Here is a 20,679-nt window from a genome sequence, read left to right on the forward strand (position 1 = left end):
AGGTGTGGGGTGGCAGGGAAGCTGTGCACCTGTTGTGTTAGAGCTACCCTTCTCGGCTCTCCCCAGAGAGACTGTGGGACCAGACGGAGGGATGCGCTAAATGAACTAAGTAGGCCTAAAGAGCCCCTTTTAAATCACGAATGGATTCGCCGTTCATTCAAATCGTAATGTATTCGTTCACACTCCATTCTAAACCGAACGACTGTTGAGAGATGGTTCAATCATGTGCATCAAGGCTAGCACTAATAGACAGACTAAACAAGTAACGTTTCAGAAACCTCTCCGGCAAAAGCTAGTTATCTAGCTAACTTGCTTGCATTGTTAAATATTGAATCATACGTAATATTATGGATGGGCGACATTATGGTTGTCCCTGCCGTCGGCTCACTTGGCAAATATGAACCCTTTCCACAGGTTGTTGTCTGGCTGTGATAAACTTGCAGTTTTTGACATGCTACAGTCGCTGCTTTTTCACAAACCAACGCAAAACTAGCTAGCAGCGCTAGCCACGTACTACTTGCTAGTTAAACTAGCTGACTAGCAAGCTAATAGCGTAACCCCCACATTGGCAAACACCGGTTTGTTTAAAGCCAGACTCTCCCCATGAAATAATAAATTACTTACCATCAGCGTAAAATAGAACCATGAAGTTACAAAATTACTATAAAGCTATTATTTAAGTGGTGATAAGCTAGAAAACTGACTGACTGACTGACTGCTTGTAAATTCGCCACGGAGTATGGACCTGGTAGTTAGCTCGCTAGCTAAATCTGAGACTGACTACCAGAACATAAAACAGGACGTCACGATGACAGCTGTCTACACCCACGGCCACCGTCTGCAAGGGTTTGGAAATCAGAGGGATTTCCCCCCGATTAGTCTGGGAGCAAGTCTGTAGCGCCACCCAGGGTAGTCTGACAGACAACATGCATCTAGATTGTTGAAGAATTGTGAAAGGTTTATTGGTTGGTCTAGTTCAACATATTTTCGTCTGTGTCCCGTTTGATATTGTAATATCCTCGAGAAACAAAGTGGATGCTGAAGCTAGGTTTGATTCTTTTTAAGCTTTATTCTCCAAACATGAGAAAAGTCTCTCCGTTAAAATGCTCTCTGTGCCAGCAGCAACAACTAACAACGTTAAACAATCTGACAGGGATGCTACAAAAGGGTTGTAGTAGCACAACCGTCGTTTGTTAAGCTACCGGGCAGGTAAAACTGAAGCCTAGAGACCTGAGTTTGAATATACGTCTATGGAGTTCAGTTCTCATGGCCAAGCACTTATTTGCACCACGTAATAAACACGATCAACTGAGGTTACACAGGTAAAAGCACTTTCCAAGTGCCTGTTGGAGTCTAAAATACGGTGTGATCCATTGATCCATTGGCTGAGGAACCTCAGTGTTGCTGAAATAAGAAACACGCTCATCTATACAGTGAAGAAAAACTACAGTATGACTCTGGTGCCCACCATCTGTTTGTGTGTCGCTGTGGCCTCATTCTCTCTCTCTCTCTCTCTCTCTCTCTCTCTCTCTCTCTCTCTCTCTCTCTCTCTCTCTCTATCTCTATCTCTATCTCTATCTCTATCTCTATCTCTATCTCTCTATCTCTCTCTCTCTCTGCTTGTCCTTCTCTCTCCCTCTCCTTCTCCCTTTATATGTCTCTCTCTGTCTCTCTCAGAAACCATTTCAAGTTAGAAATTGGGTGTGAGGAACCAGATGTAGAAAAACACGAAGCGTTTCTGAGAACAGACCAGCTGACTGTACAGACTCTGGTTGCGTCAGCACAAAGGAGGAGGAACAAAATATTCCCCGAATTGCAATAACTATAGTGAGATATTTGGGGAAATGGAGGGATAACCAGTGGTGTGAAGACGTGAATACGTTCGCCGTGGTGTGTGTGTCGTGCGTGTATGCTGGACGTGGTGTGTGTGGTTCTGTGACAAAGAATGTGTCATTGAAAATGTCATGCTAAAAGTCATACATATTGCTAAAGAACGCTCGTGTCTAGTTCCTCCTCAGGTCTTCCCCAACTCACACGTTTTAAAAACTATTTCTGATTTAGTCGTACACACAATTCGCCAGCAGGTGGCGATAGCTGACTGAACTATGAACCAGAGCTAATGAGAAACAAAAAAAAAGACATCAGTAAATGTAATCAATCACTAATTAGAAAATAAGTAGGCTAATGAACTCCTCTCTTTTTAATTGCATTATTACGTTGTCTGTTATAGCAAAAACCACTATTCTAGTTATCAATGGTAAAGGTATAAATGCAAATATCGTTTTGGGGTTAATTTGTACAAAAACGGGGGTTATTTCTGTCGTTAGGTCAATAGTATGTTACACGTATAATATTTGCTTTGCTAGATATATAGAGATAAAGAGCTAGAGAAAGGAAAAGAAAGAGATAAAGAGAGGGAGACAAACGGGGGGGAGAGAGATCGAGCGATAGAATGAGAGAGAGAGAGACAGCGAGAGAGAGAGACAGAGAGAGAGAGAGAGAGAGAGAGAGAGAGAGAGAGAGAGAGAGAGAGAGAGAGACGTTGCGCCGGTTTCTAAGTAGAGAGAACATGTGCCTCGTATAGACAGAGGCAGGCATCCACGCGGGACTGCGCACCACGCGAGGACAGTGGACACTACAAAGAATTATTGTTTCACGAAGGCTTAATCGCTTGCACTTTCTTTGAACGACATTTAGGTATGTTGAAGGCTACATTGTCCTCTTACAGATTAACGCTGTAGGAGAAATCGTAAATGTGATGGTGACGTAAATGCTTTGCGCTATTGTTTTGTATGCTGCAGTGCAGGTGGTGTTCTGCACAGGTAGGCTATATGTTATTAAGCGTATGATAGACTATATTAATTACAATATAGCATATCTGTATCTAAACGTAGTGAACCAATGGGATATAGGCTACTCCTATTAGAAACCTGCGCTTGGTAAATGTATCTTCCGAAGTTGTTTTGGAACGTGGATCGTCGCCTACTTATAGTGTGTCCCACTTCTAAACTAGCCACTGCCTCTTCAAGTAGCCACGCGACCGTCTCAGCACTTTTCCGTTGCTCCGTTCCGGCCCCAGGGCTGTACCGGCGGTGTTGAAGCCTCGGTATCTGGTTGTATCTGGACGTTAGCAACAGTACACCGCTGGTGAGCAGGAGATAGCGTAAAACAACTGCCCTCAGGTGAAGTGAACAGCCAAACTGGCAGCTCTATGGGAGAAATAGGTAGAATTACAATAGGTTGATTTTGAAGTTAGATGGTGATTATTTCAACAACGGTGTAGAATGAACGGAAAAAGTCACCGTGCATGGTGCACCTACGAGAAAAGTGAGGTCGGTGACCGTTTAACAGACGTCCCTTCCAATTCGTCCGTGTGTGTGTGTTTTCCTACGGTATCCCCGTGTCTCAGTCTCCCAGTGAGTGCTCGTGCATTACCAGGCCCATAGCCCACCAGGCCAGTGACCAGTGGCCCAATGGTTAGTATGTGTCGATGTATGAAGAGTTTCATGTAGTCCCAGACACTGAGTTTTTGGACTAAACATTAATCCTGGCATTGGGACGATTTAGTAACGAGCGTCCGTGACGGCGACTTTGATCTTTGCAGAATGACCTCATCAGAGTTAATGGTGAGTAGCTACTTCAGCCGTGTGATCTCCCCGACCTGGAGCTGATGCGTCGACAGTAACTCAAGGTGACATGGGAGAGGGGAAGAGGTGTGGGCGTGAGGGTAAATCACCGGAACGCGCTGGACCCCGTGTCGCGATCCTCTTCACGTTTGCAGACTACTTCAGTATTCCACCTCCATTGTGTGTGTGTTCTGTGCGTGTGTGTGTGTTCTCTCTCTCTCTGTGTGTGTGTGTGTTCCATGTGAGTGTGTATGTTCTGTGTGAGTGTGTGTGCGTTCAGTACTTCACCCCAGGGATCGCATGAAAGAGCCGTCAACTCTTGAGTTGGGAATGAGATTTACTTGCGTATGTTTATGCGCTCATGTGGACAAGGATGTTTCCGTTTTTATAAATAAGCCTTTCAAACAGTTGAATGTTACCAAACAGACGTTTTAACCCCTGTTAGCTGTGTGTGACTGTGTTCGTTGTTATTTTGTGACATTTGACAGCTCAATCTCTGTTCCACCCGTCAAGCGAAAAGGGAAAATGCTCTTCTTGATCTGCATTTCATCCTCTTTCTAAGTTCCCAAAACGACGTCCTTCCTTTTTATATAAATGTTCTTTAGTTACAGCTGCTTGTCTGCTCCTCTTGACCAAACGACAGTAATGAAAAATCTACTTTGCTCTGTAGTTGTGCAGCATATCTAGCGTCGGTCACTACAGATTTGGGAGCTAGCAGTGGATTTGGACGGGTTTCCTTTGCCATCTGCAGACTGTCAGACTGGATCTCCTGCTTATCACGGTGTCTTCTGCAACAGATGTCCTTACAGAGAGACTTTTTTTCATCTCTCTCCGTCCTTCAGTACTAGTTGTGCGTTTCTGAAAAGGCCGACTGGGGTCAAGAAGAGTGTTGGTCATGTCAGCAGCCATGTTTACAGTGCAGCCACCTGGCAGGTGGCTGTCTGTGACACTGCTGATATGTTAATGTTCTCCATTGATGTGCTACTTGTGTGTGTGTTATATGTGTGTGTTGTGTGTGTTATGTGTTTGTTATGTGTGTATGTGTGTGTGTCTTGACAGCGCTACAGCAGATGTGTTTACCATTCCTTGTGGAGTTTCCATGTTGTTGTCACGGTGACGACAAGCCGTCATGGCCATTGGCAGCCCAGGCTGAGGCAGATGTGATGGAGAGAGAGAGATGTTTGCTCTGTGCAGACATGACAGTGGAGCTCTCAGCCCTGACCTCAGACAGACAGATACCTCCATCTCTCTCTCTCCCCCAGCCCAGCCCAGCCCTCTGAACATGGGCCTCCGTGGGGATCTACACCCCCTCCTGGCCCCCCTGCTGGCCCCCCTGCTGGCCCCCCTCCTGGGTCCCCTGCTGGGCTTCTGCTGCCTGGCATCCCTGGGGGCAGGGTTCCCCTTCGGCCCCTCCCTGGGTCTGGATGTCACCCCCAGGACCACGGTGCTCTCTGAAGGTAGGACCCCCCTCAGTGTGCACACACACACACACATACACACACACACACACACAGAGACGCGCAAACACGCACACATGCAAATGTACACACACACCATCAGTCTCAGTGTCCTTATTCAGTAGTGATTCTGCTGCCTGCTGCCTCAAACTCCCTTGTTCACTTTAAACAAGTGACACAGTTTTTAAGTTGGCCCCGATGGCAGTGTGTACTTTCTGGGAGTTATAAATCTCCTCTCTCAAGCCCTGTCCTAGTTCATGACGCTGCTCTGATGGAACACAGGCAGGACAAGCTGCCGCCCAGAGGACCTGTATGGGGCAGACCTGAATAGTGCCTGTGTAGAAAATAGTGCTGAACTAGAGCTTTTCTTCACAATGAGTATTTAAACATTTGAACATCATCATCATTACCAGCTCCTTCATCAGCAACACCTTGGCCACTGCAGCACTCTCCCCTCCCTCAATCCTCCTCTCCCTTCTCTCCTCTCCCTCCTCTCCCTCCCTCCTTCCTTCCTCCCCTCCTCTCTTCTCCTCTCCTCTCGCTCCCTCCTCTGCCTCCCCTCTCCCTCCCTCCTTCCTCCCCTCCCCTCCTCTCTTCTCCTCTCCTCTCCCTTCTCTCCTCTCCTCTCCCTCCTCTCCCTCCCCTCCTCTCCCTCCCTCCCTCCTTCCTCCCCTCCTCTCTTCTCCTCTCCTCTCCCTCCATCCTCCTCTCCAGAGGAAGAAGAATAGAGCAGTAGAGTTAAGACATCAGCAGAAAGAACTGTCCTCCGACGCCAGTCCTGTTGAGCTAATAACCAAACTGCTGAGAAAAGACATTCTTAGTGTTTACCCATAAAGATATAGCTATTGTTGACTCATAAAGTGTGCGTTTGGTTTAGTTCTACGATGATAGAGAAGTTGCTGCTGGTGCATTGTGATGATCTTATTTTTCTCCTTGCCCTGGTAAAAAGTAGTCCTTGACCTACATTTCAACTCTCTCGGGGTGTGCAAGAACATGTCAGTGAATTTGTGCACGTGAGAGCATGTGTCTGTGTATGTATGTGTGTGTGTGTATGTATGTGACAGCATGTGTGTGTGAGTGTGTGTGTATGTGTGTGTGAGTGAGTGAGTGAGTGTGTGTGTATGTGTGTGTGAGTGTGTGTGTATGTGTGTGTGAGTGTGATCTCTGTCACTGTCCTGGTGGAGGAAGCTGCCCTCTGTGCAGAACTGGAGAGAGCAGAGTCTACTGAATCAGATCTGATGGGTTCTGGAGTGTGTGTGTGTGTGTGTGTGTGTGTGAGAGAAAGAGCATGTCTTCCATGACTGTGTCCTGACCTGGGTGTCCTTGGGGAGTCTTCCCCAGACTAGCAGACCAGAAGTAACTCACAGCTGAAATATTGATGCAGGCTAACATGTCTGCAGCTCCAGGAAGGTCTGCAGGAGGCCTGGTGGAGCCCCACCTCCAATGCTCCCAGTCTGGAGAACTGATCTGACTACGGTTACAAGAATGACAGATTATGCCTAGACATCAGGATTGATAATGTGGCATCAGGATTGATAATGTGGCATCAGGATTGAGAATGTGGCATCAGTATTGATAATGTGGCATCAGGATTGATAATGTGGCATCAGGATTGATAATGTGGCATCAGTATTGATAATGTGGCATCAGGATTGATAATGTGGCATCAGTATTGATAATGTGGCATCAGGATTGATAATGTGGCATCAGGATTGATAATGTGGCATCAGGATTGACAGTGTTCTTCTTGTTGTGTTCTGTCCAGCGTACAGCCCAGAGAGTCGATGCTAATATTTGAGAAGCGTTGTGTAAACACCAGTCAGAGATGTGACTGACAGGTCAAACATGTCTCACGCGTGTGCAGGCAGAGAACACACGCTGCTCACAGTACAAACAGGAACTCTGGGTTACAGGGAGCGAGCAAGTTCCTGTCTATGTCTGGGGTTCTAGAATGTTCTGTAGATATTGGGGGTCTAGAATGTACTGTAGATGCTGGGGTTCTAGAATGTTCTGTAGATGGTGGGGTTCCGACAGTCAGAGAGATGTAGCATAATGCTAATGTTGTTCTCTGTTCTGATATGATAGTTCCTTTATGTTTGTCCAGATAGCCAGATGCACTTGAACTCAGTCTGATGTGTATAAAACCATTCAGTCGTTTAACCTTGTGTAATAAACTGTATCATGTTGTTGTCATCCCGAGTCAGAGGTCTGCTGTTGGTGCGATGCAGGCAGCGTGGTCTTACGTAATGCTGATTGGTTTAGCAACAACTGGTACTTCTCAGTAACGTCAACACGGGTTAGGTCATGTGCTGTTCCCTTAGAACCTGTCCCTAAAACCTGAAGTGTGTGTCATGTGCCTGTCTTATTCATCCAGAGAGGGCCAGTGGCATCAGTGAGTCATTCTGCTGCCTGTGGTAGACCTCTACTCAACCCGCTCACTCGCACACACACTCACACACACACACACACACACACAACATGAACACACACACCAGGCCTCCATGGATGATGGTAGTGTTCTCGCTCTGGGCCTGTATAAGGGTGGGACAGTGCAAGTGAGGAGTGTGTATGTGAGGAGTGTGTGTGTGTATTGTACACTCACCGGAACTCTACAGTTGCAGCACAAGGGACAGAGGTTAAAGGTCAAAGCAGTAGCTTCTCAGAACCACACACACACACAACCCTGTGGTAAACATTGAGATACATACACAGACGTATACATATACATACACCCACACGTGGCGAATACACACACACACACACACCCTCAGAGTGAGATGGTCAGACTGTGTGGCTCCTGTAGTTTGATTTCTCTCTCATCTGACAGTTCTGGGGGCGAGCAAACATTGCTCATACAGCCATGCTTGTTAGTTCCTAATCACATGAGATAGATTCCCTACAGGCTCCAGATCTTTCCGTGGTTCGTGGGGGGGGTGGTGTCCCAGGCGGGCGTTGCCTTGGCATGACGTGTTGCCTCGGTGACGGCTTGCACGTCCGAAGTCACGACCGTCTCCCCATCATTGCCCTCCACGCCAGCGGCTGTTTCCTGTGTCTGAGCCTCGTGCACGCTCCCAGGATCTTGTGCACGCTCTCAGGGACGAGTGATCTGGAACACATGACTTGTTGTAGTACTCTGTCATCCTCATGCTGTTTACACAACCAAGGGGAGGAGGGAGGAGGGGGGCAAGGGAGGAGGAAGGGGGTAGGGGAGGAGGGAGGGGGGGGCAGGGGAGGAGGAGGGGGGCAGGGGGGGAGGAGGGGGGCAGGGGGGGGAGGAGGAGGGGGGGCAGGGGGGGGAGGAGGGGGGGCAAGGGGATGGACCCCAACAAGCTGAACGAGTTTCAGCTACAGAGACAGGGATGGAGAATGGTGGGGCACAGGGGAAGGAGGGGGGGGGTATGGATGGGAGGGGGGGGGTGGAGGAGGGGGAGGATGGTTGAGGCTGATGGCTGCTTGGCGTGTCGCATGTAGAAGTGGGGTACGGGGGGCGTAGATACGGGGCATATAAGGGGCATTCAGCAGGAATTGTGCCCTAGTACTGCCAGATCACATTAGCATGTTAGCACAGCGTAGCGTGTGTGTCTAGTACTGCCGATCACATTAGCATGTTAGCACAGCGTAGTGTGTGTGTGTGTTTGGATGTTACGGGGGGAAGGGAATCTTTAGTCCACCCAGTGAAAATCCTGTCCATCACAGTATGATGCTGGGTGATATCCTGCCCTAGATAAACACCACAGACTATCTTGGTGTCCCTCGCTGTGTTCTGTTGGGCCACAGAAAGAGGTTCTTTATGTGTGGAAACGGATCCTTTCCTGGAACAGAGTAAATATTTAATCGTCAGTCTGGGACCTTTGAAACAAGGTCAAACCTTCCTGCTTCTGAGAAGATGAAAAAGAGACCAGCACTTTTATCTGCTGTATAGATCCACGCCACCGGAGCACTACTGTACACTAACTTTGATGTTCCACAGCTATAGTACGACTGAGTTACACACAGTTACACTGTAGGGTTAGCAGTGAACACTCTGTTGATTGTGAAGAGATAAGGTGAAGATGGCAGATGGAGATTCATCACTAAAGTTACTGAAGGGAAACCTAGGTCGATGGAGATATGGATATATGGAGAGAAACAGAAGGATGGGGGAAAGGAGAGAATAAGAGAGGGATGAGGGGAGTCAGGTGGCTGAACGGTTAGGGAATCGGGCTAGTAATCAGAAGGTTGCCAGTTCGATTCCCGGCTGTGCAAAATGACGTTGTGTCCTTGGGCAAGGCACTTCACCCTACTTGCCTCGGGGGGAATGTCCCTGTACTTGCTGTAAGTCGCTCTGGATAAGAGCGTCTGCTAAATGACTAAATGTAAATGTAGAAGGGATGGATATATATTAACAGTATACTGTATATGTATGTTATTGTGTGGAGGTGTGGTATAGAAACAGGCTGTTACTGTGTGCAGGTCTGGTGGGCTGCCCGCGGTTCCGAGGGTCGGTGCAGAACTACAGCACCCTGCTGCTGGAGGAGGGGGGCGGGGTTCTGTACGTGGGGGGGAGGGGGGCCATCTACGCCCTGGACGCCAACAACATCTCCACACCAGGGAACCTGTCTGTGAGTTCTCCCTCTCTCTCTCTCTCTCTCTCTCTCTCTCTCTCTCCTTCATACCCTAACCCTCTCTCTCTCACCGTCTATCTATCTTTCTGTCTTTCTGATCCTAATCTCTGGGCTAAGATAACCTCTTGGCTAACTGAACCATCTGCTGTTCATATTCATTGTTTACAGATTGATTGGGAAGCCTCGTCTGAGCAGAAGAGGCAGTGTCTGAGCAAAGGGAAAAACAATGAGGTACGATGTGTCCTGATTTCACATAGCAGGTAGCATGTTCAGGTAGCAGTAGCGGAAGTGGAAAATGTGCGAGGTCTCCTCCCGGCTGGGGGGGGGGGGCGAGGTCTGACCCAGCTGGGGGGTGTGGAGGTCTGACCCAGCTGGGGGGTGTGGAGGTCTGACCCAGCTGGGGGGTGTGGAGGTCTGACCCAGTGTGTTGTTCCCTGCAGACGGAGTGCTTCAACCACATCCGCTTCCTGCAGCGCTACAACGAGAGCCACCTGTACGTGTGTGGGACGCACGCCTTCAGGCCGCTCTGTGCCTACATAGTAAGCTGGGTTCTCTGCTGCGGAGTTGGACATTCTCTGCTACGTTCTCAGACGTTCTGCTACGTTCTGAGATGTTGAGATGTTCTGAGATGTTCTGAGATGTTGAGATTTTCTAAGATGTTCTGAGATGTTGAGATTTTCTAAGATGTTCTGAGATGTTGAGATGTTCTAAGATGTTCTGAGATGTTGAGATGTTCTGAGATGTTGAGATGTTCTAAACTGTTCTGAGATGTTGTGTGCTCGTCCTCAGGACGTGGAGCGGTTCAGCTTCTCCTCTGGGTTTGAGGAGGGCAGGGACCGCTGTCCCTACGACCCCGCCAAGGGCTACACCGGCCTACTCATCGGTACGTGTACCTGTACACAGCTCCTTCCTGTCAGGTCAACACTCACACCTGCCTGCCTGCCTGCCTGCCTGTCTGCCTGTCTGCCTGTCTGCCTGTCTGTCTGTCTGCCTGTCTGCCTGTCTGCCTGTCTGCCTGTCTGCCTGTCAATCTGTCTGTCTGTCTGTCTGCCTGGTTGTCTATGTTCTCTCATCTGTCTGATCCCTCCCCCCACCTCCTCCCTCCCTCCTCCCCACCTCCTCCCTCCTTCCTCCCTCCTCTCTCCTCCCTCCTCAGATGGAGAGATGTTTACTGCCTCCCAGTACGAGTTCCGCAGCTCTGCGGACATTCGCCGGAACTTTCCGTTCCCCACCCTGAGGACAGAGGAGGCGCCCACCAGGTGGCTTCTGGGTAAGAACATGACCCTCCGCCCAGACAGGAGAGTGAAGATGTTTTTTTTATAAACCTTTCAAAAGGTAAAAATAGAAAAAACAAAAATAATATTGATATTTTTTCCAACCAAGTTTTTTTCTTCTTCTAAACCTGTCTAAATAATAAATAAATAATTGAAACCTTTTTTCAAATGTTTTTTGAAACCCCCCAAAATGATTAGAAACTTTTTTTTTTTTTTTTTTTTACCTTTCGAAAAAAGTTGTCCGAAAAATAAATAGTGAAGTAAAGTACTGATACCAGAAAAATCAGTACAGTAACAAAGTATTTTTACTTTGTTACTTCACATTTCTGACCATAACCCTCATCCATGTGTGTGTGTGTGTGTGGTGTGTGTGTGTGTGTGTGTGTGTGCAGACGCAGACTTCGTGGGCTCGGTTCTGCTGAAGGAGAGCGTCAACAGCTCCGTGGGAGACGACGACAAGATCTACTTCTTCTTCAGGGAGAAGAGCCAGGAACAGACTGCCTACCCCAGCCAGACCAGGGTGTCCAGGGTGGCGCGTGTCTGCAAGGTCCCACAGTACAGCAGCTCTCTCATGGATGTGTTCAGTACATGTGGAGTACAAGCATGTGGTGTTTCCTCCTGCTAAACTAGCATGTGGCGTTTTGTGTTCCTTCTGCTGAACTCGACTTCCTCAGACAGCTATTCATGAGCTGTAACACTGTTGCTAGGCAGACTAGAGGCCCCTCCAAGTCCCTCCTTGGTGACTCTTTCTCTCTCTCTCACCCCTCCCCCTCTTACTCTGCCCCCACTCCCCCTTCACCTAATTTCACTTGAGATCAGTGTCGCTCAGCCAGACACCATCCCAGAAACCTCATCTATAGCTGCAGATAACTCCTCTCTCTCTGTCTGTGTCTCCCTCTCCCTCTCTCTCTCTCTCTCTCTCTCTCTCTCTCTCTCTCTCTCTCTCTCTCTCTCTCTCTCTCTCTCTCTCTCTGTCTGTCTGTGTCTCCCTCTCTCTCTCTCTCCTTACTGTCTCGAGGACCTACGCGGTCCTCGAGACAGTGGACAGGAAGTGACATCATGGATGGCCCAGACGTGTTTGTGTCTACTTTGTGTTGCTACTGTTAGCTCAACCAGAGAACTCTTCAACGTCTTCAGCGTTGGCAATAAGGCTTGTTGATACTGCATTGTTGGACGGGTTCCTTTGTTGCTCTCTTCCCACAGCTCAATGCTAACTCCAGCAGGATGTGATATCAGCAGAGAACAGAGTCACTTCCTGTGTCTCTCTGGCCCCGAAACCACTTCCTCTCTCTCTCTTGATGGAAGAGCTTCTTTAATATTGATAATAGGTCCTGCGCTGTATGCATTGTTTATTGAGCTGTCTGGGCAACCAGGGAGGAGTGTGTGTGTTTGTGTGTGTGTGTGTGTATGTATGTGTGTGTGTGTGGGAGAAACATACCTCTTCATGAACAATATAAGCCTGAGGGAGGCAGATGTGAGGAGAGCAGTGTGATTCACGAGGCAGTCTAAAGAGGAGAAGCTAAGCGAGGTGCTCTAGATCATGTCCCTGCCTGCCTTCCAGTGCTGCTGTTTCTGACTCTATCACAGCACAGCAGCAGGCTCTATGTGAACACGCCGTGCTGTCGGGCACCTGCATGCAGCAGGCTCTATGTGAACACGCCGTGCTGTCGGGCACCTGCATGCAGCAGGCTCTATGTGAACACGCCGTGCTGTCGGGCACCTGCATGCAGCAGGCTCTATGTGAACACGCCGTGCTGTCGGGCACCTGCATGCAGCAGGCTCTATGTGAACACGCCGTGCTGTCGGGCACCTGCATGCAGCAGGCTCTATGTGAACACGCCGTGCTGTCGGGCACCTGCATGCAGCAGGCTCTATGTGAACACGCCGTGCTGTCGGGCACCTGCATGCAGCAGGCTCTATGTGAACACGCCGTGCTGTCGGGCACCTGCATGCAGCAGGCTCTATGTGAACACGCCGTGCTGTCGGGCACCTGCATGCAGCAGGCTCTATGTGAACACGCCGTGCTGTCGGGCACCTGCATGCAGCAGGCTCTATGTGAACATGCCGTGCTGTCGGGCACCTGCATGCGTATGTCTGCGTGCGTTCATGCATGTGCTTATTTATTTGTGCGTGTGGCCGGTGTGTGTACGTGTGTGTGTGCATGTGTGTGTGTGTACGTGTGCATACATGATGTGTGTGTGTTGATCTGTTAGTCCGGAAGCTAGTAGCCAGCCTGACCAGACGCCCGTCTCTGCACGTCTCCAGGGCGACTGGGGGGGGCAGAGAACCCTGCAGAAGAGGTGGACGTCGTTCCTGAAGGCACGGCTGGTGTGCTCCGTGCCCGACTACGAGCTCCACCTCAACATGCTGCGGGCGGTGAGCGTGCGGCAGGGGGCGGACGCCCGGGGCAGCACCCTCTACGGAGCCTTCGGACTGGAGTGGTGAGAGTCGGCCCCCAGATGGACACGGAGGGTTACTGATGATGTGCTGCAGAGGTTTATTCATGTGAAGGCGAAGCATGCTGCGGGAGGGGGGGGGATTTGAAAGTCTTTGTCAGTGAAATGCTCTGCCCACTAAGCTAATGTCACTGTGCCAGTCTACCCTGTAAGTAAGGGTGAGAGTTAGCTGCTGGGTTCTGAGGGTGGTTATGTTCTGGGTTCTCAGGGTGGTTGGATTCTATGTTCTGAGTGTGGTTGGGTTTTGAGGGCTGTAGACTGTACTAGAGCATGCGAAGGCAGAGTGGGTGAGGAGACTGATGAGCCATGAGGAGGAGGGTAGAGGGGGCCGGCGGTGGAGGAGAGGACAATGTCAGGGATGTGTGTTTGTGCAAGTGCGTGTGTGGGTGTGTTTATGTTGACTCACGCGGCATAAAAGTCCCACAGGGAAGGAGAATCAGATGTCGGGTCTAACCACGACAAGTACCCTTCTCCTGGATCTCCTTCTCTCTCCTATATTCTTTCTCTCTTTCACTCTCTCTCCTATATTCTCTCTCTCTTTCACTCTCTCTCTCTTTCTCTCTCTCTTTCACTCTCTCTTTCACTCTCTCTTTCTTTCTCTCTCCCTCACTCTAAGGCTACTATCATCTTTTCTCAATTTCATCTAAAGCCAAAATGCCCTTGTGTGTGTGTGAGCGCGTGAGTGAGTGTGAGTGTGCGTGTATGTGTGTGTGTGTAAGCCCCTGGGCACCTCAGATCTCTTTAATCTCCTGGGTCTCTTTCATCTGCGTTCCTGTCCTCAGTGTGGTGTTCAGGCCCTCAGACGACATAAAGAACCTTAGAACGTGACTCAGATCTTTCTGGCCCAGACTGATCTCACCTGCAGGGCTTCTCTCCACCTGACCCGGGCCTCCATCCTCATTCCTCTGTCGTGAATCAAAACATAAAACCCCCTGGGTCATGGCTGCTAACCCAGCACTAAGCCTGGGCTACACAGGGCCGTAGAGAATCAGGGTCTCAACATGCTTGTGCTGTAACGACGAGATGTGAACCTTACTCATGTCCGGCCACAGCCTGAAGGGATTGTTCGTTGAAGGGAGTTGTAGTTTGAGATGTTTGGTACTCTGAAACCCTAAACCTGGTAACAAAGAGTCCTGGATGACTAGTGGAACCAAACTTCCACCCCACCTGCCCTCCCTCACCCCTACACCCCACCTGCCCTCCCTCACCCCTACACCCCACCTGCCCTCCCTCACCCCTACACCCCACCTGCCCTCCCTCACCCCTACACCCCACCTGCCCTCCCTCACCCCTACACCCCACCTGCCCTCCCTCACCCCTACACCCCACCTGCCCTCCCTCACCCCTACACCCCACCTGCCCTCCCTCACCCCTACACCCCACCTGCCCTCCCTCACCCCTACACCCCACCTGCCCTCCCTCACCCCTACACCCCACCTGCCCTCCCTCACCCCTACACCCCACCTGCCCTCCCTCACCCCTACACCCCACCTGCCCTCCCTCACCCCTACACCCCACCTGCCCTCCCTCACCCCTACACCCCACCTGCCCTCCCTCACCCCTACACCCCACCTGCCCTCCCTCACCCCTACACCCCACCTGCCCTCCCTCACCCCTACACCCCACCTGCCCTCCCTCACCCCTACACCCCACCTGCCCTCCCTCACCCCTACACCCCACCTGCCCTCCCTCACCCCTACACCCCACCTGCCCTCCCTCACCCCTACACCCCACCTGCCCTCCCTCACCCCTACACCCCACCTGCCCTCCCTCACCCCTACACCCCACCTGCCCTCCCTCACCCCTACACCCCACCTGCCCTCCCTCACCCCTACACCCCACCTGCCCTCCCTCACCCCTACACCCCACCTGCCCTCCCTCACCCCTACACCCCACCTGCCCTCCCTCACCCCTACACCCCACCTGCCCTCCCTCACCCCTACACCCCACCTGCCCTCCCTCACCCCTACACCCCACCTGCCCTCCCTCACCCCTACACCCCACCTGCCCTCCCTCACCCCTACACCCCACCTGCCCTCCCTCACCCCTACACCCCACCTGCCCTCCCTCACCCCTACACCCCACCTGCCCTCCCTCACCCCTACACCCCACCTGCCCTCCCTCACCCCTACACCCCACCTGCCCTCCCTCACCCCTACACCCCACCTGCCCTCCCTCACCCCTACACCCCACCTGCCCTCCCTCACCCCTACACCCCACCTGCCCTCCCTCACCCCTACACCCCACCTGCCCTCCCTCACCCCTACACCCCACCTGCCCTCCCTCACCCCTACACCCCACCTGCCCTCCCTCACCCCTACACCCCACCTGCCCTCCCTCACCCCTACACCCCACCTGCCCTCCCTCACCCCTACACCCCACCTGCCCTCCCTCACCCCTACACCCCACCTGCCCTCCCTCACCCCTACACCCCACCTGCCCTCCCTCACCCCTACACCCCACCTGCCCTCCCTCACCCCTACACCCCACCTGCCCTCCCTCACCCCTACACCCCACCTGCCCTCCCTCACCCCTACACCCCACCTGCCCTCCCTCACCCCTACACCCCACCTGCCCTCCCTCACCCCTACACCCCACCTGCCCTCCCTCACCCCTACACCCCACCTGCCCTCCCTCACCCCTACACCCCACCTGCCCTCCCTCACCCCTACACCCCACCTGCCCTCCCTCACCCCTACACCCCACCTGCCCTCCCTCACCCCTACACCCCACCTGCCCTCCCTCACCCCTACACCCCACCTGCCCTCCCTCACCCCTACACCCCACCTGCCCTCCCTCACCCCTACACCCCACCTGCCCTCCCTCACCCCTACACCCCACCTGCCCTCCCTCACCCCTACACCCCACCTGCCCTCCCTCACCCCTACACCCCACCTGCCCTCCCTCACCCCTACACCCCACCTGCCCTCCCTCACCCCTACACCCCACCTGCCCTCCCTCACCCCTACACCCCACCTGCCCTCCCTCACCCCTACACCCCACCTGCCCTCCCTCACCCCTACACCCCACCTGCCCTCCCTCACCCCTACACCCCACCTGCCCTCCCTCACCCCTACACCCCACCTGCCCTCCCTCACCCCTACACCCCACCTGCCCTCCCTCACCCCTACACCCCACCTGCCCTCCCTCACCCCTACACCCCACCTGCCCTCCCTCACCCCTACACCCCACCTGCCCTCCCTCACCCCTACACCCCAGCGTGGTGAATCATGGACCAAACTCTACTTAACTTATTTACCTTCTCCTTGTCAAATGGAGACGTGGATTAGATATGTTTGAAATTGGACCAGCTTGGCAGATAAACAATCTCCAGGTGTTTATACTATGTCCACTTATTAACCCTGTGCCTTATCCTGGCCTTTGTTCCCTTCAGGAGAAACATCAAAGCGTCTGCAGTGTGCCAGTATTCCTTCTCTGACATCCAGAAAGCGTTCGACGGACCGTACATGGAGGTCCAGGATTCAAAATGGCGGGAATACACAGGGAAGGTTCCAGAACCAAGACCAGGCTCTGTAAGTCTCTACAGCTGATCTGTCTAACTTCCCTCCCATCCTCGGCCTCCCTCAGAACATGTTAGCTTTCAGTTCACTGGTCTCATTCCCACCCATCACTCACTCTCTCTCTCTTCCCACTCCCTCCCTCTCTCTCTTTGCCTCCTCTCTCTTTGCCTCCTCTCTTTGCCCTCTCTCGTCCCCTCTCCTCTCTCTTTCTCTCCCCTCTCCTCCCCTCCCCTCTCTCTCTTTGCTCTCCCTCTCCCCTCCTCCCCTCCCCCCCTCACCCCAGTGTATAACAGACCTCCACAGATCTCAGAGTATCAACTCATCCAGAGACCTCCCAGACAACGTGCTGACCTTCGCCCGCAGGCACCCCCTCATGTCCACTCAAGTCCAGCCAATCGGAGGCCGCCCGCTCATGTTCAAGAGGAACGTCAACTACGTGAAGATGGCGGTGCACCAGGCGGCCGCTCTCGACGGTCACGTCTACACCGTCCTGTTCCTGGGCACCGGTGAGTCCAGACCGCCTCAAGCGCCTCCTGGACGGTTGCTGAGTGTAGCAGGAAGGGTAAGTGTGTTGTGTGTGTTCCTGCAGATGAGGGCTGGCTGCACAAGGCTGTGGATGTGGAGGGGGACATGCACATCGTGGAGGAGCTGCAGCTGTTCACTCCTGCTCAGCCCATAGACAGCATGGTGGTGTCTACAGCACAGGTAGACTACACCCTTACCCTGACCCTCACCCTGACCCTCGCCCTGACCCTCACCCTCAACCTGACCCTCGCCCTGACCCTCACCCTGACCCTCACCCTGACCCTCACCCTCGCCCTGACCCTCACCCTGACCCTCGCCCTGACCCTGACCCTCGCCCTGACCCTCACCCTGACCCTCACCCTGACCCTCACCCTGACCCTCGCCCTGACCCTCACCCTTGCCCTGACCCTCGCCCTGACCCTCACCCTCAACCTGACCCTGACCCTCACCCTCGCCCTGACCCTCACCCTGACCCTCACCCTGACCCTCGCCCTGATCCTCACCCTGACCCTCACTCTCACCCTGACCCTCCCCCTCATGTTATTGTTGTTGTTTTCCCTCCCAACAGAGGAGTGTATATGTGGGCTCCCACTCCGGCGTGGTCCAGGTACCCATGGCAACGTGCCGGCGCTACACTTCCTGTTTCGACTGCGTGTTTGCACGGGACCCTTACTGTGGCTGGGACAGGGTCCGCTGTGTGGAGATCACCTCACAAGCAGGGAGGTGAGGGGACACAAGCAAGCTGACTCACACACACACACAGACTGACACACACACACACTGACACACACACACTGACACGCACACACACTGACACACACACACTGACACGCACACACACTGACTCACACTGGCACACACATACACACTCACTGACACACACAGAGGGGATGAGAGTGAAGCTGTCGAGACTGTGTTTTGCCTGAGCTCATTTCCTCTGCATGAGTGAGTGTCAGACATCTTAATCTCCACCAGTACTGCAAAATGGACCTCTCTGCCCCCCCCTCCTCCCTCTTTCTCTTCCTCTCTCTCCCTCTTGTCTGTCTCTCTCTCTTTGCTGTTTATCTGAAGTATAGAGGCCTTCATATTACTCCAGATTCTGTCCTCCTCTAACCTCCTACCACACTTACTGTGTTTGTTAAAATCTCATAAAAATGTATGAATAGATATCTTGACTTGACTTTTAAGATTATAAAAATGATACATTATGTCCTCAGGTTGGGATGTATATATGTTATATTGTCGATATTGTAACATATCGTAACATATCGTATCGTAGCGTACGATACGGTAGTGTGTGTAAACAGCTGAGGCTTGTGTCTCCGGTCAGCAGGTCCAGTCTGGTCCAGGACATACAGACTGGCAGCAGAGGCTGTGCCAACAGCACTGGAGATGGTATGTACTGAACCAACACACACACACTCTTATACACACACTCTATCTCCCTCTCTTACACACACACACACACACGCTCGCTCGCTCTTAAACCACACACATACTGTACTTTATTCTATTTCAAGATTGAACCTGGATGACAGTGTTCCCTCGCGTGCCTCAAACGGAACGTTTAAAGACCAGAAGGGATTTCATGTGTGTGTGCTTCTCTGGCCTCGCTAGACCTCCACACACCTTTTAATCAGCTCTCCCCTACGTTAGAGGTCATGTGATCACCCTGTCAGAGGTCAGGTGATCACCCTGTCAGAGGTCATGTGATCACCCTGTCAGAGGTCATGTGATCACCCTGTCAGAGGTCAGGTGATCACCCTGTCAGAGGTCATGTGATCACCCTGTCAGAGGTCAGGTGATCACCCTGGTGTCATAGCCATGTTGTTAAACTGTTGTATCATGTGTGTGACTTCCTCCACTCTCCCTGTTTGTTTTTTCTCTCCATTCCCTCCCTCCCTCCCCCCCCCACTTCTCCAGTGCTCCAGCGCAGGCGCTCAGTGATGTCAGGAGACGACGTCCTCCTGCAGTGTGAGCTGCGTTCTAACCTGGCGTCTCCTCGCTGGACGCTGAACGGACAGCCGCTGAACACCCACAGCCCCGCCTCCGGGTACCGCCTCGGCACCGACGGCCTGCTCATCGTCGGGGCCCGCCCTCAGCAGGGCGGGGCTTACCGCTGCTTCGCCGTGGAGAACAACATCTGGGTCCCCGTGCGTCTGTACCGGGTCACCGTCCACACAGAGATGCCCTCCCCAGGGGGTCCCACCGCCACGCCCTCCCCCGCCCCACCCCCCACCCCTTCACCCAGCCCCGCCATCACCCCCAGCCCCCCCACCAAGCGCACGCTGCTCTCCCCGCCCGCCCCCCTGCCCCCGGGACCTGAGTTCCAGACCTTCAGGAACATGGAGGCTGTGTATATCTCCCTGGTGGCGGTGCTGGGGGGGCTGTGTCTGGTGCTGACGGTGGTGCTGCTCTATGTCAGCTTCTGCTCCAGGGGGCCCTACGGGGCCAGGAAGTTCCCCCAGCAGGAGTTCTCCATCCTGGGGATGTCTGACAGGAAGAGGAGCTTCCCCCTAGAGCTCCAGACCATCTCCAGCCACTGCAACGGCCGGCAGGACAGGAGAGGTCGGAGGTCGCTGTCGTTGTCCAATGACGACCTCGCAGAGGTGTTCCTCCAGATCGTCCCTGGGGAGGGACAGATGTCCCCCGGCATGACCCCAGCCCCCCCAGCCCCGCCCCTGCCCCTCCCCCCTCCGCTGCCCTGCTCCGACTACGCCAACGGGCTGTCAGCCACGCTGCCCAGCGTGCTGAGGAAGATGAACGGGAACAGCTACATGCTGCTGAGCCCGGCGGAGGCCGACAGCACCTCGCCGCTCTACCACTCCTTCACCGAGGAGCTCAACCAGATCCTGGAGAAGAGGAAACACACGCAGCCCGACGAGAGCTCTGTGTAGCCCCCCCCCTTCCCACTCCCCTTCCTCCCCTGTCTGTCGGTTATTTATCCCCCCCCACAGCGCCCCCCAGAGGATTGGAGGACTTTGTTGTGTGATGAGTCTACTCCAGTGTACCTGTGGTTACTAGATGTACTTCACCTGTCCAGACGTGAGACCACGCCCCCGATCTTTACATTCTGGACGTCCCAAACCCCCCGAAGAAGAGATCTATCTTTTAAAAGTGAGAAAAAGACACATTTGGATGCGCAGTATTGTTTCTTTAAGTGGAGAACCCTCCGGGCTACACGAGTCACACTCCTACCTCAGCACGGACCCACGG

General features: G+C 52.8%; 1 protein-coding gene across 1 annotated transcript; it reads left to right on the top strand.

Moving 5' to 3' along the window:
* Positions 1–4,908: 4,908 nt before the first annotated feature.
* sema4gb (sema domain, immunoglobulin domain (Ig), transmembrane domain (TM) and short cytoplasmic domain, (semaphorin) 4Gb) lies at positions 4,909–20,360 on the top strand. Its single transcript, XM_067244140.1, has 14 exons — positions 4,909–5,083; positions 9,536–9,684; positions 9,856–9,918; positions 10,128–10,226; positions 10,477–10,570; positions 10,844–10,957; positions 11,354–11,508; positions 13,227–13,402; positions 16,812–16,950; positions 17,222–17,444; positions 17,528–17,643; positions 18,032–18,186; positions 18,797–18,858; positions 19,387–20,360. The coding sequence occupies exons 1-14, from the start codon at positions 4,909–4,911 to the stop codon at positions 20,358–20,360; spliced, it is 2,694 nt and encodes an 897-aa protein (XP_067100241.1).
* The last annotated feature ends 319 nt before the right edge of the window (positions 20,361–20,679 follow it).

This window comes from Osmerus mordax, chromosome 10 (genome assembly GCF_038355195.1).
Source record: "Osmerus mordax isolate fOsmMor3 chromosome 10, fOsmMor3.pri, whole genome shotgun sequence".
Taxonomy (NCBI): Eukaryota; Metazoa; Chordata; class Actinopteri; order Osmeriformes; family Osmeridae; genus Osmerus; species Osmerus mordax.